Source organism: Hypomesus transpacificus, chromosome 21 (assembly GCF_021917145.1).
Source record: "Hypomesus transpacificus isolate Combined female chromosome 21, fHypTra1, whole genome shotgun sequence".
Lineage (NCBI taxonomy): Eukaryota > Metazoa > Chordata > Actinopteri > Osmeriformes > Osmeridae > Hypomesus > Hypomesus transpacificus.
Genome location: NC_061080.1, coordinates 1,703,897 through 1,730,994, shown reverse-complemented (window position 1 = coordinate 1,730,994; position 27,098 = coordinate 1,703,897). Strand labels below are relative to the sequence as shown.

General features: G+C 52.5%; 2 protein-coding genes across 4 annotated transcripts in view; one reads left to right on the top strand and one right to left on the bottom strand.

Moving 5' to 3' along the window:
* The first annotated feature begins 289 nt into the window (after positions 1 to 289).
* ubn2a (ubinuclein 2a) lies at positions 290 to 12,036 on the top strand. 2 transcript variants are annotated; one of them, XM_047043530.1, is made up of 17 exons: positions 290 to 1,049; positions 1,848 to 1,982; positions 2,118 to 2,219; positions 2,669 to 2,797; positions 3,107 to 3,210; positions 3,961 to 4,483; positions 4,913 to 4,983; positions 5,327 to 5,456; positions 5,597 to 5,703; positions 5,930 to 6,043; positions 6,142 to 6,285; positions 6,433 to 6,483; positions 6,614 to 6,656; positions 6,758 to 8,224; positions 8,340 to 8,532; positions 9,106 to 9,174; positions 10,315 to 12,036. In XM_047043530.1, the coding sequence occupies exons 1-17, from the start codon at positions 756 to 758 to the stop codon at positions 10,359 to 10,361; spliced, it is 3,723 nt and encodes a 1,240-aa protein (XP_046899486.1). In that variant the 5' UTR covers positions 290 to 755; the 3' UTR covers positions 10,362 to 12,036. The 2 variants fall into 2 exon arrangements, with proteins under 2 accessions (XP_046899486.1, XP_046899485.1); XM_047043529.1 differs by having other exon boundaries at positions 291 to 1,049; positions 3,104 to 3,210.
* A 102-nt stretch (positions 12,037 to 12,138) lies between these two features.
* Positions 12,139 to 27,098, bottom strand: part of myh10 (myosin, heavy chain 10, non-muscle) — a 52,907-nt gene continuing 37,947 nt past the window's right edge. For both annotated transcript variants that reach the window (XM_047043522.1, XM_047043523.1), the window contains 25 exons: positions 26,968 to 27,089; positions 26,775 to 26,844; positions 26,468 to 26,628; positions 26,023 to 26,131; positions 25,721 to 25,852; positions 25,068 to 25,274; positions 24,624 to 24,761; positions 24,332 to 24,455; positions 23,650 to 23,821; positions 21,562 to 21,774; positions 21,115 to 21,259; positions 20,643 to 20,849; positions 20,264 to 20,368; positions 19,812 to 19,964; positions 19,142 to 19,390; positions 18,745 to 18,957; positions 18,206 to 18,418; positions 17,676 to 17,837; positions 17,443 to 17,571; positions 17,209 to 17,297; positions 16,456 to 16,579; positions 16,129 to 16,337; positions 15,408 to 15,516; positions 14,899 to 15,071; positions 12,139 to 14,462 (listed from right to left, as the gene is read on the bottom strand). In XM_047043522.1, the coding sequence (XP_046899478.1) occupies positions 14,318 to 14,462; positions 14,899 to 15,071; positions 15,408 to 15,516; positions 16,129 to 16,337; positions 16,456 to 16,579; positions 17,209 to 17,297; positions 17,443 to 17,571; positions 17,676 to 17,837; positions 18,206 to 18,418; positions 18,745 to 18,957; positions 19,142 to 19,390; positions 19,812 to 19,964; positions 20,264 to 20,368; positions 20,643 to 20,849; positions 21,115 to 21,259; positions 21,562 to 21,774; positions 23,650 to 23,821; positions 24,332 to 24,455; positions 24,624 to 24,761; positions 25,068 to 25,274; positions 25,721 to 25,852; positions 26,023 to 26,131; positions 26,468 to 26,628; positions 26,775 to 26,844; positions 26,968 to 27,089 (3,873 nt within the window). In that variant the 3' untranslated portion in view covers positions 12,139 to 14,317. The remainder of the gene's footprint in view (positions 14,463 to 14,898; positions 15,072 to 15,407; positions 15,517 to 16,128; positions 16,338 to 16,455; positions 16,580 to 17,208; positions 17,298 to 17,442; positions 17,572 to 17,675; positions 17,838 to 18,205; positions 18,419 to 18,744; positions 18,958 to 19,141; positions 19,391 to 19,811; positions 19,965 to 20,263; positions 20,369 to 20,642; positions 20,850 to 21,114; positions 21,260 to 21,561; positions 21,775 to 23,649; positions 23,822 to 24,331; positions 24,456 to 24,623; positions 24,762 to 25,067; positions 25,275 to 25,720; positions 25,853 to 26,022; positions 26,132 to 26,467; positions 26,629 to 26,774; positions 26,845 to 26,967; positions 27,090 to 27,098) is intronic.

Below are 27,098 nucleotides of genomic sequence, written 5' to 3'. Positions count from 1 at the left end.
ATTCTTCCACTGTATCAACAGGTGGTCTTCAGTGTTTGTGGTAGACAATGTCTTAATCGGATGTCGAATGCTCAACCATTCTAAAGTGTAGGGCTTGTTTCCGTTTGGAATGGTGTTTGTGGTAGGTCATTGTTGAGGAACGCACAATTCAGCATTTTAGCCCATCTCACTGAATAGACAGGCAAAGATTAGCATCATAAAGGATTCCTCTTTCCCTAATAACTGACCGACTATATATTCACTCAATCCAAGTGTGACAGACTTTTAATTGTTCGGAAGTCTGTTTACCGCATTCAGACATTCTTGTAAAGGTCATAATAATAGGACCACCTTACGATTTTCTTATTATCGCCTGTTGTGATAGAGGCGGGCTTTAAAATAGGGAATTTTCTGATTGGATACGCCAACCCCCCTAAACTCACGCTGCTTCCGTTGTAGATGTTCGCGCAGGCCCAGTGACCTCCGTCTGATATTTTATTTACTCCCGAAATCCAAGATGGCTCCTGTGAATGTCTCGGTCCCATAGCAATTGAGGATGCAAGTAGCTACGGAAAAAAACAACTTTTCCCCGACCATCTTATCCCCTGAAATTGTATTCGTATGTTGCGGAGGCCCCCTTACATCTTACTAGGCACTAAATAGCCTTTGCATCTTGGCGGAACACCCTTGAATTCGCCAATTTGAAGTAGTTTCGCGAAGTAGCTCGCGCTGTCGCTGTCTGTCCGGAGCGAGGTTCAGGCAGGCAGCTCATCCAAATGGCCGAACCGAGAAAAGTACAATTTGTCACCCTCTCGGCCTTCGCTGCTGGATCAGCCTCGGATTCTAGGAAACGCCGGTTGGATGATGAGGCCGACATCAACTTAGATGAAGATGCGGAGGCCGACACCATAGCGACCGGGGCAGGAGATGGTGGTCTTTTCGGCAAAGCTGGCGACAGGGACAAGGCTGAAGCAAAGAAGATTACTGTGCGATTGAACCTTTCTCTGTCCGAGCCCAGCGATCAATCGTCTGCCGAGTTCAATTACAGCGAACTCATCCAAAATATTCAGGTATGACCCTACAGTGTGCTAGGCCAAGTCGAGAGTCATATTTTTATTGCATTTGGTAGTGTGTGCTTGTCACTGCTGACTAGGGGGAAGTGCACCTTGTGCTCCCTCGGACTAGCGTGGTGGCAAAATGACCATTCATGGACTTAACACAAAAGACCCCAGTTCTTCCATTCATTCAGTCATCCACAGTAGCTTGGCCAAGTTGCAACTCTCCAACTGCACGTGAGATGTGAGGCCGTTTGCTCGTTGCGTGATCAAGCTTATGGAGCTACCTGTTTCCTATGGGTTTTTAACTTACCAAGCCTACACACACACATACACACACAGCCATTACAGCACTAGAAAATGCCACATAGTGCAGTTCACTCCGTTGTCTATGGGTGATAGATAGGAGATCACTGCCGCTGATGGAGTGGGACGGAAGTACCAGGATGTAGCTGGTCGGGGAATGGGGATTTATGTAAATGTTATGAGATCAAGCCACCCCGTCTCTGCTGATTGATTTGTATGATATATGCATACAATTATTAGAACACTTTACTATGATGATTTAAAGTATGTGTCAAAATGTCAATAGCAGTAATATTAAGTAATGAAGAATGTAGCAATTTCAATGCTAAAAGGGGCTACATCTGATATTGCCATGCCGCATGGTTAAGTAGCTTTACATTTAATACAAAAACATCACTTTGACGTAATGTTGCGTTGTGCTTTGATAAGCAGTGCATTGTTTATAGTTTACGGGTCATATTATTGGCTGAATTTCTTTTTTCATTCGCTTTCACTCCCTACCCCCAGGCAAAGAAGACCCCCCCTAGTATCGCCCCTGCCCCTGTCCCTGCCCCTGTACTCGACCCTAACGACCCTTTTAACGACGATGAGAAAGACAGACTGCAGGTCGAAGCCATGGCTAAAAAGTTTGAAAGCAAATATGTAAGTTCAGGTGGCACCATCTCAGCCAATTGCATCTTTTTTTCAGTAGGGAATTAGCACAAAGTCAGTATGACTGTTGTGGCATACTACCAGTTTTACGACCAAACTTTTAACCGTTGTCTATCTTTGACCCAGGGGAATGCGGGGAAGAAGAAGAGGAAGGATAGGATGCAGGATCTGATAGACATAGGCTTTGGCTACGACGAGACTGATCCCTTCATAGACAACTCGGAAGCAGTCAGTATTCCCTTCTCAACCTCTCTACCTCTGTGCTCCATCCTCCTTTAAACCAAATTCAACTCAATAACGCTTAAGGCTGCCATTAATGAACGAGCGTTCTTGCCTCAGCGATGTAATACTTTCATCCACTCAACTTTAATTCCGTATAATATACTGTATATATCCAACTGTGCATCTTCGCACTTCTTACGTCTGTTTATAATGACTGATGATTATGAATATCTGATGTACCTGATTATATCCCAGTGATTTAACACGGAGTGCGACAGGGTTAAGACCCCGGTCCGGGATGTTTGAGAGCGCTTTGCCTCCCCAACTGCCTCTTGTCCTTGGCGACCCTCGTCATCCACACAGAGCCACGTTGTTTTAGCTGTGAGGACGCTCACTCTGTATTCAGAGTCTGAGCTCCGCTTGACACTCGCTAACCGCTGCCCCTCCCGTGACAGTACGATGAGCTGGTGCCCGCTTCCCTGACCACCAAGCTGGGAGGGTTCTACATCAACACGGGCACGCTGCAGTTCCGCGCCACCTCGGAGGACGAGGGTGAAGACGGGGCCAAGGACGGCGAACCCCGGGTAAGACGCCCCCCCCCCCCCACCCCCCAGAGAGAGACTGTTAGTCGGCGCAGCCAAGCGTAGCTCACCGCGTGCGGCAGTCGCACGTCGCTTGGTGACGGACTCAGCGTCCGCTAAGTGAATAACTGTAGAGGGGAGTCATTGTGTACGTAGGACCAGCCTACCTGCAAGGAGGTGTCGAGTGGAGCACTTATTCTTTGGGTCCGTTCCAGCCGACGCGGCCAAACTGTTTTGAAGTCGCATCCTGCGGTGGGATGTGTTTTTGCGAATGAATCATTTGCTCTTCTGTTCTATCCGGCCTTTCAGCAGAAACTCAAGGATGGCGAGGAGCAAGTGATCAAGAGACGGAAGAGAAAAGAAGGGAACAGCCTGGAGGAGAAGAAGCCGAGGAAGAACCGAGTGCCCAAGCAAGGGTGAGATGACAGCCTGGGGCCCGCCTGTCTGGCTACACTGTTTCTTTGTTGTTGTTGACATTTTACACCTTCATCAAGGTGTCCAAAAAAGTAAACACTTGAAATGTTATTGAGACAGTATTTCTAAACCGACACGATTCCGTGTGTCGAGAAGCTACGTTCGTTTATTACTGAAAGTCCTTGGGAACAGTGACGTGTGCAACTGCCGTGGCTAACTTTATAAGCACCGTTTCTGCAAGAGCTTTCCTTAAATGCGAAGGCAGGTTTGAAAGTACATTTTTTCATTATTGTTTGATTGAAATGCCACACGTTTTTCATACTTCACCTTATCTAGTCTATTTGCAGTGCATATCTTCCCGGTGCTTAGCTAAGTGCATAGGATTCTGCATGCTTGTCCTCCATGACACAGAATGGCTGCCTGGTGTTATGACAGACAGGCCTCTCTACCACACAATGAGTCCATTAGACACGCTCTCATTGGCTAATCACTGTCTCCACTGCCATTCACACCCGCCCCCCCCCTAATCCTAAAGACCTCCCACCCAAAAATAGCATGGGCTATTATCAGCCATATTCACCCTGTATTGCTTGAAAGGCTTTGCCACGTTATACAAGATAACACGGCTAATGATTGACTGCTCTTTTGATTTCGGCCACTCATGTCCTCCTTTTCTCTCCTCCCTCTGTGTCCTGCCTCTCCTTTCTGCCTGCCTGCCTCCCCCCCCCGCCCCCCCCCCCCCCCTCCTGCAGAGTGTCGTCTCACAACATCCACCGGCCAGAGAAGAAGAAGAGGAAGAAACTGATGAAGGACTCGTTGTGCCTGGCGGCGATGCTACGTCGCTTCACCCGGGAGAAGGAGGAGCTGCGGAAGGTCAACCCCAGCGCGGTGCACCCTGGCCTGGCAGGCGGCTTGGCCAACGCCCCCCGCGCCAACAACATGCTAGCGAACTCCCACATGCACGGCAACGCCGCCAACGACGTCTCGCTGGCCGACCTGACCGCCGACCCTGCCATGATGTCACTGCTGGGCTCGGCCAACGAGAAGGAGCTGCAGGACCTCCTAGGCGACCTGGACTTTGGCCTGCTGGACTCGAGTGCGCCTCACTCGTCGGCGAGAGAGAACGGCCTGCTGGGAGTTGGAGTTCCTGGGCCGAAGGTGGGAGGAGGGGGTCTGGGAAGGGGACTGGGAGTCTCAGCGGGCCTCCTATCCCCCCCTCCCCTCCCGGACGGCCTGCCTCCTCCCCTCACCAAACGGATCGAGGACCTACGGGCGGTGAGTTGGTCGACAACACCCATGTATCATCCACGGCGCTCTGGCCTGTTTGGCTGACTTGAGAAGATTTTACAACCGCTCACATGCAGCCAGTAGATGTGTGTAGGTTGTGACGTTTAAAAAAATAAAATAATAATAAGGTTTTCATAAGGTTTCGTGATTTGGAAGGAGGCCACCCAGAATGCCTTGGTAATTGATCCTTGACAGGGTTGGAGGTATGGTGAGACCGCCTCAGGACAGGAAAGGTAGAGAGGGCAGCAGCTGAAAGAGGCCTAAAGTGCATGAGAGAATCGGACAAAATGGAGCAAGAGAAAAGATGGAGGCTTTCAGAGACTTGACACAAAATGCCTTAGGGGTGTGTGTCTGTGTGTGTGTGGCCCAGTATGGAGTGTGCTACTGGTATGCTGACTCAACCATTTCTCCCCTCAGGCATCGCGGCAGTTTGATCAAGAAGGCAGGAAGAAATTCTTCACCCTGGATATGAATAACATCTTGCTCGAGTGAGTTTGGCCTCCTTTTGAACAACCAGTTTTCCCCCTCAAACTCTTCCTCTTCTGCCCAGCTGTAGGTGTGAAACGGCTTGTAATCTCTCTGCATCTCTCTCTCCCTTCATCCCCCTCTACTCTCTCCGTCTGAATATATCCTCTCTCTCTCTCTCTCTCTCTCTCTCTCTCTCTCTCTCTCTCTTTCTCTCTCTCTCTCTCTCTCTCTCTCTCTCTCTCTCTCTCTCTCTCACACCCTTCTCTTTATTTCTCTCTCTTTTCCATCCCTCTCCCCCCTCCCCCTCTCTCTCTACCTCCCTTTCTCTCTTCCTCTCTCCCCCCCCCCCCCCTCTCCCTCCAGTATTGAGCTGCAGGTTCAGGAGCAGCCCGTGGCGGTGCGCTCGCAGGTCTACTCCCACATGGAGGCCTTTGTGCCCTGCAACAAGGAGGCCCTGCTCAAACGCCTGAAGAAGCTGAGCCTCAACATCCAGGTGACGTCGTTGGGGCTCGCCCTTCCTTGCTCGCTTTCTTCTTCTCTCCTCGTGTCTTTCTTCTTCTTCTTGCTTTTGGTTCTTTCTGTGTCTTTTTTTTTTTTTAACTCATATTTTGTCTCTCTCTCCGCCCGCCTCAGGATGACCGTCTGCGGACGCCCCTGCTGAAGCTGAAGCTGGCCGTGTGCAGTGTGATGCCCGAGCAGATCCAGAAATACAACATGGACTGCATGGCCAAGGCTGCCAAGTAAGAACACACACACAGCTGTTTCAATACTAGGGTTCCCACTGAGCAAATCAGACATCTTTTCTTTCTCTCCAGTGGTTCCTCAGTAAAAGTGAGCTTCTCTTATCACGGTGGTGTACAAACAGAACCATGTGCTGCCTCTGTCCTCGGCACTTAAGAGTAAGAGGGTTTCTCTTCTGGAGGTAAAACACAGGGTACTTGACTTAAGTGTGTGTGCGTCTCCTAGGCAGCAGTCTGAGGAGGTGGAGAAGAACGGTTCTGGGGAGGAGGAGGACGAGGAGAAGCCAGGCAAGAGGGTCATGGGTCCCAGGAAGAAGTTTGTCTGGGACGACAAGCTCAGGTAACCTCACGTCTCTTCAGTCAAAAAGTCGTTACGGAGGTGTTGTTTGAGGTCAACTCTCATTTCCTCACCTCCTGTGTGTGTGTGTGTGTGTGCAGGGGCCTGCTGTGTAACCTGGTGCGTGTGAAGCTGAGCTGCTACGAGCTGGAGGCCCAGTGCTCTCTGTCGGTGGAGGATTACCTCAAGGCCTTCATGGAGAATGAAGTCAAACCACTGTGGCCCAAGGGCTGGATGCAGGCCAGGTTGGTTGACTCCTGTGTGTGTGTGTGTGTTTTCGTGTCTGTTTCACCGCGCATGTTTTGGAATAGTTTGACCTTTGGCTGTCAAGTGGATGTGCGTGTGTCACCACTTCAGTACAGATTGTGTAACGCTGTCGTCCATCTTGTCAGGATGCTGTTCAAGGAGAGCCGTGCAGTACACAGTCACCTCACTGGCAACCTGTAAGTGCTACACCCCTTCCCCCACCCACCCCCTTCAAACAACACCTATCGTTTTGATTTGAATTTTTTTAGCTTTTGGCACTAACTCCCAGGGGAAAGTATTATTAAACATGTTTGTTTCTCTCCCCAGAGCTAAGAAGAGGATGGTCCCCGGTCCAAAGGCCAAAGCCAAGGTGAGTGGCAGCCATTTTCCTCACCCAGGGTTGTGCTGCTGGTCGTGAACCAGCATGTCGTGTCTGTTGTCGGAGCAGTATTAACTGTGCTGCGTCTCCAGGAGGGCCCGTGGATCCAGAGGCTCCCCACCGCCACCCCTCCCTCCCTGCCCTCCTCCATGGCGGGGGCTGTCGTCCGCCTGCCCCTCTCCTCCTCCTCGCCCGCCTGCCCCTCGGAGCCCATCTGCCTGTCGGACTCCCTGGACGAGGACCTGACGGCGCCCTCGCTGGACTCCATCTCCCACGCCCTGGCCCTGCTCAGCAACGCTGCCAAGGGCCTGGGCCCCGGGGACAGCCCCCTCTCCCCGCCGCCCCTCCAGGTCCCCGCCTCCTCCCCGCCCTCGGTGGCGCCCCACTACCCCTCCGCGCAGCATTCCCTCTCCAAGATGGAGACCCCCCCCCTGGTGGCCATGTCCCTGGCCAACTCCGTCTCCTCCGCCATGGTCGCCATGACGACGGCAGCGGCGGCGGCGTCCGCCTCGCCCTCCGTGTCCTCGATGGCGCGCCTCCAGACGGGCCAGGCGCTGACGGTCCGGGGCGGGGACGCATACGGCTTGATGAAAGGGGCGGGGCTTATGGGGCAGGCGCAGAGGCACGTGGGCGTGGCGACGGCCTCCCACCGGACGGGCGTGCTGGCCGGAGGGAGTAAACTCCACCCCCCACCGTCCCCCTCCCCGCCCAAGCCCCGCCCGCCCCCCACGGCGTCGCCCCTGCTGCCCCCCCACCAGAAGGGCTTCGCCTCCCCAGGGGTGGGCAAGGTGGCGTCGGGCATGGCCGTGTCGGGATTGGCCAAGAGCGCCGCCAAAGCTGGCGGCATCGGCAGCAGCAACGGTGGCCACATGGGGGCCCTGCCCCCCTCCTCCTCCCCGCAGTCCCGCGCCAACTCCCACCCCGGCGCCCAGTCCTTCGGCCTCCCCTCTTCCTCCTCGCCCTCCTCCTCTCCCGCCGCCTCCGCCTCCTCCTCCTCCCACCCTCAGGCCAAGGGGCTCCCCGCCCACGCTCACCACCACCACCCCCACCACCAGTCCAACTTCATCACGCCCATGCAGGCCACGCTCACCAAGTCCTCCCACAGCAGCAGCTCGCCGATCATCAAGCTCACGCCCCGGCCCCCGGCCCCCACCCCCCCGCCCTCCTCCTCTCCCTCCCCCCCCTCCTCCTCCCCCTCCCACGGCCTGTCCCTCCCCCAGATGATGGCCGGGCAGCACCAGTACCAGTCCCCCAAGGCCTCGGGCTTCCGGCCCCCCTTCAGCGTGCCGGGCGGGGGCCAGGCCAAGGGCGGGGCCGGGGGGATCTACAGCTTCGCCGGGGGTCAGAAGGCTCCGTCGGTCAGCAGCGGTGGAGCCAACGCCAGCAGCAGCAGCAGCCCCATGGGCATGTCGCCGGCCGGTAGCCCCTCCCCCTCCGGCGGCCACGGGCAGCAGAGGCAGAGGGCGGCGGGCGGAGCCGGCCAGGGCAGCAAATCCGTCGGCAGTCGGGCGCTGACGGGAACCCTGGCCACGCCTCCTGTTACCTCTCACCTGTCACAGGTCAGTCAACCCACGGGAGAGTGAAGGGACTTCTACAATCAAGTTGTTTATTTTCGTTCGTATTTAACTCCAAATTGTCCACCCCCCCCCCGTTGCCCTCCCTCCATCTCTGCAGGTGTCTTCAGCAGGCGGCACCCTGCTGGGCAGCCCCCCCTCCCTGCCCCTGGGCTTCGGGATGCTGGGGGGCCTAGTGCCCGTGTCGCTGCCCTTCCAGTTCCCCTCGCTGCTTAACTTCAGCCCCCCCGGGGTGCCGGGGGCCAGTGGCGCCAACTCAGGATACGCCGCCCTGGCACAGAGCGAGCTCATGGGTGAGTCAGCGTGCCGCCCAAGCCACCCAACATGCCGCTTCCCCCCCCCCCCCCCCCACCCCCCCCCCCCCCCCCCCCCCCCCCCCCCCCCCCCCCTCTGTGGCAGGAATTATATCGGAAAACCATTAAGTGAAAAGTCTATACGAGGTATTACATTTTATTTGATTGTCGCTAAGAAAAACGATGGACATTTTTATCGTTTTTGCAAAAGAGTGTAGTCTAGCGGGCTTTTTAGCCCCTATGTGTGTCTGTGTGGTGTGTTGTTGTGTCGTCAATGTGATGTAACCATACTGGGGTGGAACGGCTCAAGTTTCAATGTGCCAACAAGGCTCTTTTCTCACTGTACCCCTCTCACTGCCCGGTCTCGTTCTTTCACCCCATCTTTCACCCTTCCATCCATCCCCTGTCTCCCAATCCCGTTCCCCTCTTTCTCTGCTGTTACGCTGCGCTCACTGTTCTTCACTTCCATGCTCTCTCTTCCCTTTCCTCCATTCACCTCTACCCCCATCTGTACACTTGAAACATACCTGTTGTCCCTCCATACCTCTCATCCCTCCCTCCATCTCTCCTCAGAACTGTATAAGAGTCTCCAGTCAGGGTCACAGCCTGCACTACCTCCCCACTTGCAGCTTGCTTTCTCAGGTAAACACTCCTCCCTCCCTCCATACGTCTTGTTGTTCAGCATCTGGTTTACTCGTCGCCCCTCTTCGTCGCGTCCGTCTCGCAAACCTGCCACCCTGACTCGGAATAAGTGGTCGTCGGCATTTGTGTTTCTCTCCACACCAGAACATGCCCCTCCTCCCCCTCCCACACACTGTCCCTGTCTAACGGATAACTGTCCTCCCACACACTGTCCCTGTGTAACGGATAACTGTCCTCCCACACACTGTCCTTGTGTAACGGATAACTGTCCTCCCACACACTGTCCCTGTCTAACGGATAACTGTCCTCCCACACACTGTCCCTGTGTAACGGATAACTGTCCTCCCACACACTGTCCCTGTGTAACGGATAACTGTCCTCCCACACACTGTCCCTGTCTAACGGATAACTGTCCTCCCACACACTGTCCCTGTCTAATGGATAACTGTCCTCCCACACACTGTCCCTGTGTAACGGATAACTCTGTCCTCCCGCACACTGTCCCTGTGTGACGGATAACTCTGTCCTCCCACACACTGTCCCTGTGTAACGGATAACTCTGTCCTCCCACACACTGTCCCTGTGTGACCGGATAACTGTCCTCCTGCACACTGTCCCTGTGTGACGGATAACTCTGTCCTCCCGCACATTGTCCCTGTGTGACGGATAACTCTGTCCTCCCACACACTGTCCCTGTGTAACAGATAACTCTGTCCTCCTGCACACTGTCCCTGTGTGATGGATAACTCTGTCCTCCCATACACTGTCCCTGTGTGATGGATAACTGTCCTCCCACACACTGTCCCTGTGTAACGGATAACTCTGTCCTCCTGCACACTGTCCCTGTGTGATGGATAACTCTGTCCTCCCATACACTGTCCCTGTGTGATGGATAACTGTCCTCCCACACACTGTCCCTGTGTAACGGATAACTCTGTCCTCCCACACACTGTCCCAGTGTAACGGATAACTCTGTCCTCCTACACACTGTCCCTGTGTAACAGATAACTCTGTCCTCCCACACACTGTCCCTGTGTAACGGATAACTCTGTCCTCCTGCACACTGTCCCTGTGTGATGGATAACTCTGTCCTCCCACACACTGTCCCTGTGTAACGGATAACTCTGTCCTCCCACACAGATGCGAACCAAAGCCAGGGTGGAGACATGAAGAGGAAGTCCCACTGACCAATAAGATAGGAGGATGGAGAGACCAGCCTGGTGACATCACCGCCTCCCTGGAGACATCCACCACTAGGATCACTTTGATTGACAGGATCACGATGATGTAACAAGCTGTGTGGGAGGAGCCTCAATCCCACCACTTTGGAAAGGACCTGAAGAATCAATTTGCTCTCACTATGACATTGATTAATTTAATTGTAACTTTTAATTATCGGGTATGGACACAGGACATTGGGGTTAACAATGAAAACTATTCTTTTAATTTTGTTTTGTTTTCGTCAACATGTTTACATGACCGACCTTGATCACTGTGGAACGTGAGATCGAGAACAGGAGGACGCTACACGTAATGTTACTTGTATTTAAGTCAAAGTGGAAATGATTTGACTTTTTTGTTTGTTTGTTCTTGCAGTAAAAACCCAGATTGAATATGAATAATTTTTTGTTTTTGGTGTTCAAGACTCCCTCTCGATGTGGAGACACCTGTAGACTCAACATAGGGAATCATTGTCTATAGAGTTGTACTGTTTAAAGTCACCTCTGCTCCCACAATGACTGTTAAAGGTAGTAGCTAATATGAATATTGATAAATTATTTGTAATTTACACAGGGACAAAAAAAAAAAAAAAGTTTAGCAGTGTGTGTGAATGGATGGGATTGATTGAATGGGTGTATGTACATAAACATATAAAATATACTGTATTTTCTTCCCAGGTCAGTCTGTGCTACGAGTGTGTGTGAGAGAGAGAGCATATTCCCTTCTTGGTGTGGGTGAATGTGAGTGTTTTCCCCTCTCTTGCTCAGTGTGTCTTTGGTGCTGTACATTACACTGGACCTTTTCTGGTATAAAAAAAAACAAAAAAACACTTGAAATGTGAAGCAGGTTTTGCTTCCGGAAAGATGAGTGGGGCTGTGAGAGAGGGGAGAAATGTGAGACTGTAGCCTACTTGAATTTTTAATTTTATATATATTTTTTGTTTTGCTTTTCAAGTCAAACAACTCAAAACTCAATATAACACAACGCCTTAGTTTGTAAGTTTTAAAGAACTATGCAGGACTATAAATGCTCAATGCAAAAGTGCAAGTCGTCGCTTGGCTTTCAACCTCTACCCAACTGTCAGTGTATTTCTGGGAGTTGTGAATGTTTGTGTATTTATGTACGACTACTTCTCAACCTTAATACCTTTCCCTCTGCCGAATACCTCTCAATACCGTTCTTCCATTCCCTCGTTCCATTTCCTTTTCCAGTGTCTGTCCAGTTTCCCTCTAACAGCTGTTTGTCTGACCAACCACACCAGGAATGGCCCCAAAGAGTTCCTTAGCATTAGATGGGGTGTATTTGTGTGTGTGTGTGTGTGTGTGTGTGTGTGTGTGTGTGTGTGTGTGTGTGTGTGTGTGTGTGTGTGTGTGTGTGTGTGTGTGTGTGTGTGTGTGTGTGTGTGTGTGTGTGTGTGTGTGTGTGTGTATTCTGACATTCTCTTTAAAATGTACCCATGAGTGTTTCGTCTGTGTCCTGTCAGGATGTCATGGTGAAGAATTGAATTTTCTTTTCTGTGACTGGAGCAGGGGGTGACATTTTGGGGGAGGATTAAACATGACATTTCATGGTAACTGGTTACTTAATTCGGTCTCCTTTTTGTAGATTATTTTTGTGTGTCAATTATGAAATAAAAATGGGAGGAGGTTTCAGTATGACTGCCATGTTTTCTTGCTCTTTACGACTGCAGTCAACGTTCAAATCGCTGCACAGCTTGGAACAAACCACACAAACCACACACGCTACAATGAATATGCTTTATTTGTCTTTTACAAAAAAAATCACTGTCTAGAAATACAAGGTATACAAGGAATAAAATGGGAGTATTTGCAGTTGACATGGCTGGTTGTTAACAGCCAGTTTTGAGGATGATAAAAAGTAAAGAGTTAACTAGACTCATGGATGTTAAAGCTTTTAACCAAATGAAATCACTTCTTGCTCGACGGGGATGGGGGGGGCTAAGCAGAAGGCTCCACATCTCATGTCGCTAGTTTTTAACACTGATTTCTGACCCACGCTCTACCTAGGGAAGGTGACTAGGAATGGGATGTACGAACAACGCACTGGATATGATCTGAAAAAGCAAATTCAAATACACAAGAGTTTAAGTAGTGCTCTTTTTCCTGGTTGGGTTTTCCCCCCCAACACAATATAATACTGTCCACGCGTGTGTTTGTACTTGTTTTATACGGGCGTACACCCATGTATAGTCCACGTATGCTCTTCTTTAGTGTCTAAGGCACTTTAAAGAAACATATTACAACTGACATGGAATCGGATTCGAGTCACTCGTCTCCAACTCGCGATCCATTTCAACGACACCAGGTTATCGAAAGAAACCAGAGGTGGAGGTTGAGGAATTGGGATATTGAAGCTTGTTTCCTAGCGAGTTTAAATATCTCCAGGGACTGTAGTGTCTTCCTGGTTGTAGAGGACCAAGATGGTGCCATTTCCAGTAGATGGTTGCCATGTCCAGGAATGTCTAGCTGAGTGTTGATGAGGGCGTGTCTGTTAGTGGGACGTTCGACAGAGACGGGGCTGGGGGGCTGGAGAGAGGGGAGTGGGGCGGTCCCAAACTGTGGCACAGACACACTTGTGTAGGAAAACGACGACGCCTCCTTTCTGTGGGTGGTACCTTATCTCTGCACCCGAACTTTTTTAAATTATAATTTGTATTATTGTATAGGCCCTTATCAAGTGAAATCGAATGTACGACCTGTACATTATGGGGACACTACCAGAGTGAGGAGTCCCAGGTACAGAGATCCATTGTGTTGTGCAGTTCTGTGCAGTTTCCAGCACCAATAACCATCGAAGCATAGATCCCATCTATACCATACATCAACAAGTGTTCCGATGAGTCAAAACACACACACGCACACACAGAAAATTATATATATATATAAAAAAAAGAAGAAAAACAGACTGGATACCTCAGGGACCTTATCTGTTTCCCAGCGCACCTCAAAGCTCTTCTAACACGTCGGGACTAGACGCCTTGGAGAGAGAGAGAGAGCGAGAGAGAAAGAGAGAGCGAGAGAGAGAGAGAAGGCTTCTTTTGTTTTCTTCACAGTAATACATTTTTCCAGTCCTTGTTCTACTTTTCTTCTTCTGACGTCCACGGGGGCACAGCTCCGTCGTCGTAGTGTCTATGTGGGAGCGACACCAGCAGTGTGCATGTTGGAGAGAGAGGCTCGTGCAGTGAAGGGGCAGCTTGGAGAGTTCCATGGGCGGGAGGCGACCCTGTCGTCAGGGGGGGCGGGCTATCCTGGGAGGAGGGAGAGGGGGGGGGGACACTAGAGTGATGAGGCCTAACTGCTGCTAGTGGAGGGGTGGGTATGTGTTGGGGGGGTGGTGGGGGGGGGAGGAACGTGGCTTTACAAAGTGACACGTCGTAGTCGTCGGTTAGCAAAAAGACAACAAGCGTAAGTGAGAGTTTCTCCTTGTAGTCGTCGCGCGGCCGGGAGCGGAACCAACACCCTCCTGCATTCCCACGCCCACCGACGAGCGCTTCGTTCATGTAACGAGTAGGAGAGAGAGACAGAAAAAAATCACTTGTACCCTATACTTTCTTGTTTAGCAGAGCTCATAATACTCCCAAGCCTGGGGGAGGGAGGTGGCTATATGGAGGGGACGTGGCTCTTGGATGGCGGGGAGCGTGTGGCCCAGAGGCAGGCCAGGCGGGGTGGACAGAGTAAGGCAGCGTTGACCCTCCCTGGAGAGGAAGAGGGGCTTGGTGGTGTAGAGGGCTGGGGAGCTCTGAGGTGCATGCTGCCAGGCAGACTGGTAGGTGCCTGGGTAGATAGGCAAGGTAACGGGGTGGGGAGGCTAGTGGTGGGGTGGGTAGACTGGGTGGGGAGGCAGCTAGCTGGGTGTGTGTATATAGACAGGTTAGGGTTAGGTAGGGGGGAGGGGGGAGGAGCTATTCGACGTTGGAGGCTTGCGTCTCGTTCAGGTCGCTGGCGCGGCTGTCGGCGTCGTCTTCGGACACGTCCCCGGAGGCGCCCTCGATCTGGAGGTTCCTGCGACCCGTGCGTCCGGAGGAGAAGCTGACGGGGCCGCCACGCCTGAGAGGGGACACACACACACTCAGGAAATACAGCCAGTACACTGACATTTTGCATGCTATGTTAGGCATCACACATCACAAAACGCATGGTGCATCGGTAGACTTCGAATGATGTCGTTTTTGTGGTCATTTACAATTAATAAAATGATGGTCATTGAATTCATTTTCTTATGAGTCTTTCCACAAACATTTTTGCTCCTAAAAGTTGTTAAGTACACCAGATGGATTAATCTAATGGATAACAGCCCGATTGTCCAGACTCTATCCAAGAGTCCCGGGGAGCCATCACCAGGCTGTGTCCATAGAGCCAGCCCCCCCCAGGATCCAGCCCCCCCCCAGGATCCAGCCACCCCCAGGATCCAGCCCCCCCCAGGATCCAGCCCCCCCCAGGATCCCCCCCCCCCCGCCCCCCCCAAGGGCCCGGCTCCCCTCACCTGAGGCGGTTCTTCAGGGAGTTGACTTCGCGCGTCAGCCCCTCGCTGGCCTCGGTGGCGTCGTCCAGCTCCCTCTGCAGCTTCCTGCGGGAGGCGTTGGCCCTCGTGGCCTCCTCCTCCGCCTCCTCCAGCTGCCTCTTCAGCTGCTTCAGACGGGAGGTGGCCTTCTCCATCTGGGGGGGGGGGGGGAGAGAGAGAGGGAGATCTCAATACAAATATAAATGTGGAACAAAAAAAGGCCAAACACAGAGAGAGACACAGAGAGAGAGAGACACAGAGAGAGACACAAAGAGAGACACAGAGAGACACAAAGAGAGAGAGAGAGAGAGAGAGAGAGAGAGGGTGATAAAGAGAAAGTTGCTGAGCCAGGACTAATCTAACAATACTCAATATCTGGGAGGGAAAAATGGAGAGATCTCGATGTCATCCATTTCCACTTCTGTACGCTGGAGCAGTTATTTAAAGCCGGCTATTTCCGGAACAGCCACACACAGGAGGCCTCCACTCACCTGCTCCTTGTACTGGTCGGCATGGCGACGCTCGTCCTCCACCTGCATCACCACCTCCTTCAGTTTTTTCTCGGTGCGTCGGACGATCTTATTGGCCGCCGCTCTCTCCCTGTGCGGTGGGAGAGGGATAGGGGGTCAAGCATGACTCAGCGCCTCGCAGAGACGCTCAAATGAGCATCAGGAAAGAGCAAAGCCATTAATCACTGAGTCAATACTCCCTGGGTTGTGACTGGTGTTCACAACAAGGCACTGTTGTTAGCTGGGTGGCTGAACAGTGTTGTAGTTACAGATACCCCACTGAGGAGTCAGGTGGCTGAGCGGTTAGGGAATTGGGCTAGTAATGAGAGGGTTGCAGGTTCGATTCCCCGCCGTGCATAATTACGTTGTGTCCTTGGGCAAGACACATCACCTTACTTGCTGTAAGTCGCTCTGGATAAGAGCGTCTGCTAAATGAACATTCATCCACTCGGGTCCACAGTATACCCTAGGACCCAATGAGGACTCCAGAATGCCTCTAAATTCTGGTCCACCAGCCAGCTACTGGTTCCAGCCTCCGTAAAACATCATGATATTTGTGAACTCGTAAATCCCTTGTTGTGTGTTATAGCTCTCATGTGGGCGCGTGGCTTGCTGTGGGGGATTCATGTGTGTGGTGGGGGTGTGTGTGGTGGGTTTGTGCACTGTAGTGTGTAGCGTGTGTGTGTGTGCGTGTGTTTCTTACTTGGCCTCCTGCTCCAACTGCTCCTCCAGCTGCAGGATCTTGGCCTCCAGGGCGCTGATGGCCGCCTTGAACTTGGACTTGACGGCTCCCTCCAGCTCGCCCAGCTTGGCCTTCAGCTCCTTGTTCTGCCTCTCCATCTGCTGACGGGCGTTCTCGCTCTTCTGGGCGGCGCTGCGCTCGCCGGCCAGCTCCGTGTTCAGGGTGTCCACCTGGGGGGCGGGGAGGGATCGTGGGGGCAGGGTGAGAGGACAGGAGGGTCAAATCTGCATATCCAGGACGCGTGTGTGTGTGTGTTGCACAGTGTGGAGTGCAGCCGCCTGCACGGACCTGCATGGCGGTCTTGCGGAAGCGGTCGTTGAGCAGCTCCATGTTGCCCTGCTCCTCCTCCAGCTCCTCCTCCATCTGGGAGATGCGAGCCTCCAGCCTCCTTTTCTCATCCAGCAGGGCCGACCTGGGACGACACACACGCAGGGCTCAAACCTCAGTCACAGACCTCGTCACAGACCCATGGGAATCCTCAACTCCAGACAGCACATGATAACGACACATCATAATACACCATGATAAGGCAACTAAGGGCAGAGTGTCCCGCAGAAAATAGGTTAGTTAAAGGTGGTAGGGTGGGGTTTGCCGTCAGACCGGGGAAGCGAGCGACCGTTCTGTAGAGAAGCGAGACTGGCGTTGGTTACGGCTTGGAATGGAAGGGGGAAAACAGGACAACGGCAGATATCGCTATTTAAAAATAATAAAATATATAATTTTTGGGAACGACGTAGTAAAGGTGTGTGTTGCTTAGGTGGCCGCCTTAACTGAAAAGTGCGGGAAACCCTGAAGGGCACCATGGAAACCCTGAAGGGCACCATGGAAACCCTGAAGGGCACCATGGAAACCCTGAAGAGCACTTTGGAAACCCTAAAGGGCACCATGGAAACCCTGAAGGGCACCATGGAAACCCTGAAGGGCTATTGTTGAATTGCACCATGGCCAGATACTTCCCTGTTAGGCATGTTCTTTTATGAAGAAAAAAAACATTCGTGATAAAAAAAAAAAGGGTTGTGAAACGTAGAAGGCCACACCCACTTTCCAGATGCGCTGTTGGAGATCTCATCGGCCAGCTCGTCCCTCTCCTGCTCAGCGTGGCGACGGGCCCTCTCTGAAGCCGCCAGGTCCTGAACACACACACACACATACACACATACACACACATACACACAAAGGAAGTCAAATAAGGTCTACACCATCCGAGATCAACATCCAGCTCATTACACTAAGGTCTCTGTGTGTGTGTGTGTTATGGTAAATGTGGACGTTGACCTCAGTCAGCTGGAGGATCTCAGCCTCCAGGCCCTTCAGCTTCTTCTCATTCTCCTTGGACTGGGTGAAGATCTCATCTCTGGAGGCCCTGGCCTCCTCCAGCTCCCTCTGGTAGTCCTTCATCTGGGCCTGGACAAGCACACACAGGCCAGCAGCCACCCCGTCACTCCCCCCTCTTCCTGTGGAGGAGCATGGTACTATACAGCTGGTGGCTTGTGGAGCGGGGCTCTAACCTGGAGCTTCTTGAGCTGCTTGATGGCCTCATCCCGGGCCTTGTTGGCGGCCTCCACCTGGGCCTCCAGCTCCTTCAGGTCCATCTCCAGCTTCTTCTTGGCGGCCACGGCCAGGGCCCTCTGCTTCCTCTCGTCCTCCAGCTCCGCCTCCATCTCCCGCACCTGGGGGGACGGACGGACGGACGAAGAAGTGATCCAAGGTCAGACGGAGGTTCATTGCGTGATGGTTTTTCGAGAATGCTATTACGCTAATAGTAAGAAAGTATTTCAATAATAGTAAGAAAGTATTTCAATCGGGGTGCAAGGATTCGGAGCACATCAAGAAAAGTAAATAAACGTAAACGAATATCCAACTATAATCGTATAACATTTAGGCCTATTTTCTTAAACGAAAACCTTTATTCAATGGAGATCTTCATTGAACTGTTGTTTTACTTTAATACTAGGCTTAATCCATGTCTGGGGTTTTAATCAAAGTGTCATTGACTCTGTGTTCTTAGGCATGTCCCGCCCTCCGACCAGCGGCCCACCTGCTTGACCAGGGCTCTCTTCTTCTCCTCTCCCTGTTCGTCCCGGGCCTGCAGGTCCCTGTCGAACTGGGCCTTCATGGCCTGCATGTTGACCTCCAGACGCAGCTTGGCGTCCTCCGTGGCCTGCAGCTCGTCCTCCAGCTCCTCCAGCTGGGTCTTCATCTCCTCCAGCTGCTGGTCCAGGGTGCGCTTGGACTTCTCCAGCTCGTGGACCTGTCGGGAGAGGCACGACCCGCGCGCGCGGGGGGGGGGGGGGGTCAGCAAAACGTGGAGCGAACGGCTCGAGACACAAAATCAAAACTCACTCGCTCTCTATCCGTCCACCCGCCCACCCACCCAATGGTCTGGTAATTAAAGAAAGGAAACTTCACAAATTGGAATCAGCGCTTTTCTTCTTCTTCTTCTTTTTTTTTTTTTTTTTTACATCTGCAGTGATCACTTTGTGATCAAGACGGCCAGAGGAACGCCACATGGCACTGACGTAAAACCCCACGTTGACGTAACCCCCCTCCACCCTTCACTGCGGGGGCAGGACTCACACTCTTGCCCACGTCGTCCTTGGAGCTCATCAGGTCCTCCATCTCGGTGCGGAGCTGCTTGTTGAACCTCTCCAGCTCCTCCTTGGCCTCCAGGGTCTCTTCCAGGGCCCGGGCCATGGACAGGGCCTTGGTGTCCTTCTCCCGGGCCTCGACCTCGGCACGGTCACGCTCCTCGGCGTAGCGGGCCGAGATGGTCTTCTCCTCGGCCAGCATCTAGGGAAGACACAAGCAGGTGAGGGGGGTTAAAGAACAAACTTTGTGTACGCTTAGGTCAGGTTTTATTTCAAAGCTGCAGGTTACTCGGTGGAGCAGACAGCACAAAGTACTAACTCCAGGTCGAATGATTCGCGGGTATCTTTCGAGGCTCTGCAGGTTTGTAGACCAAACCAGCGCCTACCTGGTCGAACTTCTTCTGCTTCTTCTCCAGGTTGGAGACGATCTGCCGCTGGTGGTCCAGGTCCACCGTCAGGTCGTCCAGCTCCTGCTGCAGGCGGTTCTTGGTCTTCTCCATCTTGTCGAAGGCCGAGGCCTTCTCCTCCAGGCGCTGGCCCGTCAGCTCCATGTCCTTCTGCAGCCTCCTCTTCACCTCCTCCAGGCCCTCCAGCGCCCCCACGTCCTCGTCCAGCTTCTTCTTGGTTTCAAAGAGCTGGATGGAAGTCGGAAACAGAAACGAGGGTTAAACGTGTAAATGTCCCATCTACAGTACTGTGCAGAAATCTGAGGCCCTGGATATTTCTTATACATGAATATCGTCTACTATATACATTTTTTTTGTCTTCTGTACTTAGGCGACAGTGTGAAAGTGCAATTTAGCCACAAATTGTCTTCATCCTTTTCTTTCGATATTTCTTAAAGCATTTTTGCACTTTTTCACTTCTCGTCAGGGTTATTACAAAAACACAACTGACTCCGTATGGGGGATCTATATGGGTATATGTGTCTGGGTATATGTGTCTGGGTATATGTATCTGGGTATATGTGTCTGGGTATATGTATCTGGGTATATGTGTCTGGGTATATGTATCTGGGTATATGTATCTGGGTATATGTGAGTGAGTGTTCCTGACCTGGGCCTGCAGGCTGTGCAGCTGCTTCTCCAGGTTCTTGCGCGCCTCCTCGTCCTCCTCCTGCTGCTCCTGCAGGGTGCTCTTGTCCTCCTCCAGCTGACGGATGCGCCCGCTCAGGTTCAGCTTCTGACGGGTCTCCTCCTGGAGCAGCTCCTGCTCGCACGCACACACACACACACACATACACGCACGCACGCACACACACACACACACACACACACACACACACACACACACACACACACACACACACACACACACACACACACACACACACACACACACACACACACACACACACACCAGTTCAGTAGTAGTCACAGCACTACTCTTCAACCTTGCGTCGAAGCGTAACGGAACGAGCCGCGGTTTGAGGTACTAGGTGGAAACCGGTGGACAGTGAGGGTGACGATCTGGCGAAGACGTCTACCTCCCAGTAGGTGGCGTCTCACCTGAGTGTCCTGCAGCTGACCCTCCAGGCTGGCAGAGTCCTTGGCCAGCTTGATTCCCTTCTTCTCGGCGTCCTCGAGCAGCGTTGAGATGTTGTCCAGCTCCGTCTGCAGGCACACACACACACACGCGCAGGTTCTCTCAAAACAGCGGCCCGCCTCACAACCACAGGGACGACACGGCAAGGGGCCGCTAACACGACGGGTGATGAAATCGTTTCATTTTTCCTTGAGCTTGTTTCCCAGAGCTGCTTTGGAATCCACTCAACATGCGTCTGTTTTGTTTCAGTAAACCAAAAAGACCCCCCCCCCCCCTTCCCCCCCACACACACACAGACACCCCTCCCCCCAAACCAAGCACCTGACAGTTTTGCCCTCTGACCTGTAGTTTGTGCGTGCGCTCGGCCAGCTCCACCTTGGCCCTCTCTCCCTCGGTGGCCCGGGACATGGACTCCTGCAGCTGGCCCTCCATCTTCTTCCTCTTGTACTCCGACTCGGTCTTGGCCTGCTGGAGGCTCTTCACCTCGCTGGACAGCTCCTTGTTGTCGCTCTCCAGGCCCTGCTTGTTCTTCTCCAGGTTGGACTTGAACTGCAGGAGGAAGCCAGGTAGATGGTGGGGGGGGGTCAGACGCAGTACTGGAGATTCAAAAATGTTGACGGTTCACTTTGGAAAGGCTACACTGGGTTTTAGAACAGCGTTGCTGAATTTGGATACCATCAAGAAAACTCTTAACAAATGTTTGGAAAATCACACCAAACAATCAATCCAATGCTGTGTGTGTGTAATCCTATGTAGTGCGGGCGGGAGCATGATTGTCAGGTGTGGTGTGCGAGGTGACGGAGGGCCCCCCCACCCTCTTGGCCTGCTCCAGCTGCTCAGACAGCTCCTCCAGGGCGCTGGAGTGCCTCTGCCTCATGTCCAGGATCTGGGCCTCGTGGTTCTTGGTCTCCTCGTCGATGGTCTTCTTCAGCTCGGCCACCTCCTGCTCTCGCTTGGTCCTGGGGAACACAGGAAAAAATTAAAATAAACGGGTCAGAAAGACCTATCGGTGCTTATCTGCGCAACCATTTTAATTTTATTTTTAGATTCTTAAGACTCCTAAAAGATGATTTTGTCCCTTGTGCAACTTCTTGCATTCAATTCCTGAATGACTTGAAGCCCAAAAGTGATGACCTGTAAGCCAGTGAGCCCCTCCAGGCCTGGGTTAGGGTTAGGAAGTGATGACCTGTGAGCCCCTCCAGGCCTGGGTTAGGGTTAGGAAGTGATGACCTGTAAGCCCCTCCCCCCCCCCCCCGGGTACCTGAGCTCCTGCTGGGCGGCCGTGGTGTCCAGCGTGTCCTCCAGCTCTGTCTTCAGGGCCTCCAGCTCCTCGCTCAGGTCCCTCTTCAGCTTCTCCGCCTTGTTCCTGGAGAGCTTCTCCGACTCCAGGTCCTCCTGGAGCTCGGCCAGCTGGGCCTGCAGCTCCCGGACCTGCTTCAGGGCGTTGTTCTTCTGGGCCGCCTCGTCGTCGCCCCTGACGAGGGAGCACAAACCAACAACTGACTCGACTCCCGTCGGAAACAAGCATGGAGAAAACTAAGGCGTGACATTGTGGAAAGGTGTTGAGTGCGACAAACGGCAGAGTGTCGTCACAGGGGCACGTCGAGATGACCTGCGACGTCAAGTAACATGAAAAACGGTATTGTGAACTGTGTTGAAACATCCTAGCCAAACAGACTATGGGGTATGTAAAACGTGACGTCAGTCCTCAGACTGTTACAGTAAATGGATCCGATTCCTCGAAGCGGTTCTTGTTGTGGTGTGGCGGCGGAGGCCAGTGAACACATGGTGGCAGTATAACAAGCTTTTCAGTGGTGAGGCACCAGTGTCACTGGGTATTATTCTGGCTGCCTGAATGTATGTATGCGTGTGTGTGTGTGTGTGTTTGAGTCAGGAGGTAATGCCATTGACGAGGGCCCATACTGAGATTGCATATTTGTTGTTGCTGGTGGTCAGGCTAGATTAGACTCACGCCAGCATTCTTGAGACATTCTTGAGTGTTATAGCTTAACTTCTCTGGAGGAAAACAGACTATAGGCCCAGAGCCAAAATAAACGAATGATTCTGGTGGTTGAATCATAACAGAAATTCAGTATGTGAAGCCCTGACACCATAATAGGGGTTAACAAGCTGTTTCATACTTCATATCCATCATCAAGACTCTGGTAACTCAATACAAGTAAAACCGTCAATGACTCTGGAAATGTATTGACAGTTAAATCGTTTAGCACCGTGACTAAGTAATGATTTCAGGGGATAATCCATGAGACAGCCATTTTTCCATGGCCCTCAGCCTGTACCCATATATGGTGTCTGTCTTCAGTGCTGCCGTACAACGTCACAACTCACCGATTCCAATTAACCTTCATTCCAATTAGCTCTGCAGGAAGTGGAACTCATTTGTACGCGGCCAGAGCTTTCACTCACAAAAGTGGGGACTTAATTAAATGTGACAACCAAACGTGCTGGCCATGAATATTTCCACTGCGCCTCCGCATGACTGCGAATTTGACTTGGATTAATCAAACTCCTAGACTGAGGTAATACTTGGACTCAAGTGGAAACCCTTGCTGTTTCTGGACGCTGTCTGGTATAAAAACCCTTTTAAAAAGCCATATCTGGCCGTGTTTTCGTTTCATCCAGATCCATTCAAATCTATTGAAATGGCACTCTGAAGAACAAACAGGTCTGTGAGTGATTCCCTGTCGTCTGAGATACGATCCGTTGTGGCAGCCAGCCTCATCCCTTTATTCCTTTCCGTGGAAACGCTCTGGTCACAGGTTGGATGGAGGACATCATCAATCACCGTCGACATGCCCTGGGGGAAGTGCAGGTCTGAGCAGTGAGCTCCGTGCTGGAACGTGTGTATTGAGATCGACAGTAAGTCAGGGCAGTGGCATGCGATGATTAAGCCATCCAACCGGTGCCACTGAACGCTGAGCAGCTGGGTTGGGTCTCCGGTCGTAATCCCGGAGTTCAAAGCCAAGTCACACACACACACACTCACTCGCTCACTCACTCTTCTCAGCATGTCTGCATTGCAGCCTTTCGGCCAGTGCGCTGTAGAATGGCCGGGAGTGCTGTTTCTATGGAGACCGCATGTATAGCAAATCAATAATAACAACAATGTGTGTCTGTGCAAACGGAGGTTTAAACTGACTAGTGATTAGGCTACCTGGTTGTCACGTGTGCTCATTGGGTTATCCTGGTCCCCAGGTGTCCACCACAGAGTCCTGGTGATGCGTGGGTGTTGTAGTTCAGGCTCCACAGAGTCCTGGTGATGCGTGGGTGTTGTAGTTCAGGCTCCACAGAGTCCTGGTGATGTGTGGGTGCTGTAGTTCAGGCTCACCTGGCCAGAGCGGCCTGCAGCTCCTCCTCCTTCTTGGCCAGCTGGACCTTGAGCTCCTCTATCTGGGCCTGCAGCTCAGCGATCTGGTCCTGCAGGTCGGTGGTCTCGGCATCCAGCTTCCTCTTGGCCTTCTCCAGCTCCTGCCGAGTCTTCTCCTCCTTCTTCAGGCGCTCTGAGAGAGAGAGAGAGAGACAATGTGAGAGAGAGAGAGAGAGAGAGAGAGAGAGAGAGAGAGAGAGAGAGAGAGAATGTGAGAGAGAGAGAGAGTGTGAGAGAGGGGGAGAGAGAGAGAATGTGAGAGAGAGGGGGAGAAAGAGAGAGGGAGAGGGGGAGAGAGAGAGAGAACAAGGTGGGGGAGCATAGGTTCACTAGGTCAGACTATTGTCCATGACTCAATGCTTAGGTCACTGGTCCTAACAAGATCTTTCCCTTAGAGAGCTATTAAAACCCTAGGTGCTAAAACTGTAGGTGCACACCGACTTCCGTTTTGTTACAGTTGCACCCACATAAAAAAAAAATGCTATCTCATCTAGCGGTGTAATCCATCTGAACTTCTCACTTTCTCCCTCCTCATGTCCTTGTGTGTGCTATTTGGGGGGGGGGTATCCTTCTCTCTGTTCTAGCAGGCACTGCATGAAGGATCCAACGCGTGACTGAAGAGGCGGGTATCTGAGCCTCTTACCCTCCAGGTCGACCATCAGCATCTCCTGCTTGTTCTTCACCTTGCCCAGGTTCTTGGCCTTCTCCTCCTCCTCGGACAGCTGGGAGGTAATCTCACTCACGCGCTCGTCCAGGAGCTTCTTCTCCTGTTCACACGGAAAAAGGACCTTCTGGTCATTTCCACTGCCCGCTGCCTCCCCGTGCCATCTAAGTCGGGCCTGTTACCGTTAACGGATCTTTGTCCTTGGGGCTTGCCCCTCCTGGTATTTACTCCATTGGGGGGGGGGGGGGGGGGGTTCCTCTCCCTGCCTCACCTTGAGGAACTTAGAGTTCTGGTCCTCCAGCTGCAGGATGTCCTCCTCCATCTTCTTGATCTTGGCCTCGGCCGTCACCTTCTCCAGCTGCAGCTTCTGCCTGGCCGCCTCCTCCTCGTCCAGCTGCTCCTCCAGGTCCTGGGGAATACGACGCCACGCCATGGGGGAAACCCGTTAGATTTACAAGGGTTCGGATCGGTCGTCTTCACTCCACACTCTGCTGGCGCGTGTGCATATGCGTGCATGTGTGTGTTATTTGTGACAGGAGCTGGTAAATAGGGCCGCATTTTGGGAATCTTCAATTTGCGCTAGGACGCTTTTTTCATATTACAAAAGTTACAATGTTATATATATATATATATAAATCACTGAACTCTCCCATCTGTCAGCAAAGCAGGCTGTAAACACCAGCTCCTGTCCTACTTGAAGACCTTTCATCCCAACCTGGATGTGCGTCTGCATCTTCTTCCTCTCGTTCTGCATGCCCTGGTTCCTCTCCTCCTCCTCCTCCACCCGGGACTCCAGGTCGTGGAGGATCTCCTCCAGCTCCTGCTTCTTGGCGGCCAGCCGGGCCCTCATCTCTTCGGCCTCGGCAAACAGCTCCGTCTCGGCCTGGAGCTGCTCCGCCAGGATGGTCTTCTCCTCCAGGAGCTGTGGAACCATAGAGGAAGAGCAGGGAGACGAGTGACCACTCTCAATAGGGACTGAAACCACAGAGGAAGACCAGGGAGATGAGTGACCACTCTCAATAGGGACTGAAACCACAGAGGAAGAGCAGGGAGACTGACCACTCTCAATAGGGACTGAAACCACAGAGGAAGACCAGGGAGACCGACCACTCTCAATAGGGACTGAAACCACAGAGGAAGACCAGGGAGACCGACCACTCTCAATAGGGACTGAAACCACCGCAAGGAAGCCTAGTTTAGCTTGGGTGAATTCTGTGCTCAGGATGCCTCATGTGCGGGTCAACAATCGCTATCAGAATGTTTGTTTTAGCGAGTCATCTCTCAAGCCACAGTCTCATCCTTAATGATAACACAAGATTGTCAGCATGCCCTTTCCGATCTAGGGTCGTGTGATGAGAGGCGTTTTACCTGCTGGTGTTTCTTCTCCATCTCCACCAGCTCGCTCTCCACCTTGCTCTGCCTCTCCTTCACCTTGACCAGCTCCTCGTCTTTGGCCTGCATCTCCTCTTCCTGCCTGGTGACCTGGAGCAGGGGCTTCACCTGGGAGATCACGACCAGACAGGAAGGTCGGGTGAGGTACTGAGGCTGACCCGTGTGTAAAAAGCTGAAACCCCACACACACACACATACACACACACACTCACACACTCACACACTCATACTCACACACACACACACAAACACTCACACACACACACTCACACACACACCTTGGTGAAGAGCCTCCACCACTGCCAGTGACGCAGCTTCAGGTAGGCGGCACAGTTCCTCTGCAGCACCTTCAGAGCACTCAGCTGCTGCTGCTTCTTGGAGAAAGCCCTGGAGAGAGACACACAAGAGACTTGTCAGGACTCGACACACCTTTTAGGTGGGCGGCCCAGGTGGCTCACTGGGTCAGTGCGCAGAGCAAATGGGCTTTAGAGCTGGGTTCGAATCCAGCCTTGGGCGCTTAGCTGCATGTCGTCCACTCTCTCTCTCCTCCTTTCCTGTCTCTCTCGGTACTACCGATATTTACATTGTACAATGCACAAATCCCTCAGTCACTTTGTCACTTTGGAAAGGCTAACGCATGCCAAACGAGCTTGTTTTCAGGAGAGGGGGCCCGCTCGTGCCAAGGGGAGACTTGGTGGCTTCCTGGCTCAGGAGGAAACTCACTTGCGTGCCAGGTAGCCCCGGCAGACGGACTGGAAGTAGATGATGACGTCGGTGATCTTCAGGTCCCTCTCCTCCTCCAGGTGAGCCAGGACTCCGGTCCGGAAGAAGATCTTGCTCTGGCCGATCCTGAACAGGTTAGGATCCAGCTCCAGAGCGCGGATCTGCAACGTGGACGAAAAATAAATCAAATAAAAAGACATTAGAGCGTGGAATAAGAGCCACATCCAATGCATTTCTATAGACCGTATGCTTCATTTGGATTGATCCCAGATGAAGAGGTCGGCAGGGTGAGTCAGAAGTCCATTACCATCCTCTCACAGGCCTGCTTCCCATCCATGAAGCCTTTGGGGATGGCGTTAGGCGTGAGGATCTCATATCTGGGAACAACAAACAGAGCAAACGATCCACTTTAAAGCCTCTGTCCTTCATCGTGAAACCATATCTGTATTATGCATCGGCGTAGCAATCGGGCACGACGCGTTGGGTTTTGGCCCGGTCACCTTTGTCTGAACTCCTGGAAGATGATGCGGTTGGGGAAGCCCTGTCTGCAGATGCGGATCCCCTCCAGAACCCCGTTACACCTCAGCTGGTCCAGGACCAGGTGGGGCTCCAGCTTCCCAGCCTGGGGGGG

Excerpts from the sequence above, each read along its gene's own strand:
- ubn2a (XM_047043529.1), top strand. The coding sequence starts at position 756 with ATGGCCGAACCGAGAAAAGTACAATTTGTCACCCTCTCGGCCTTCGCT. Across the intron at positions 5,704-5,929 it reads TGCATGGCCAAGGCTGCCAA|GCAGCAGTCTGAGGAGGTGG; the intron begins GTAAGAACACAC and ends TGCGTCTCCTAG. Across the intron at positions 6,044-6,141 it reads GTCTGGGACGACAAGCTCAG|GGGCCTGCTGTGTAACCTGG; the intron begins GTAACCTCACGT and ends GTGTGTGTGCAG.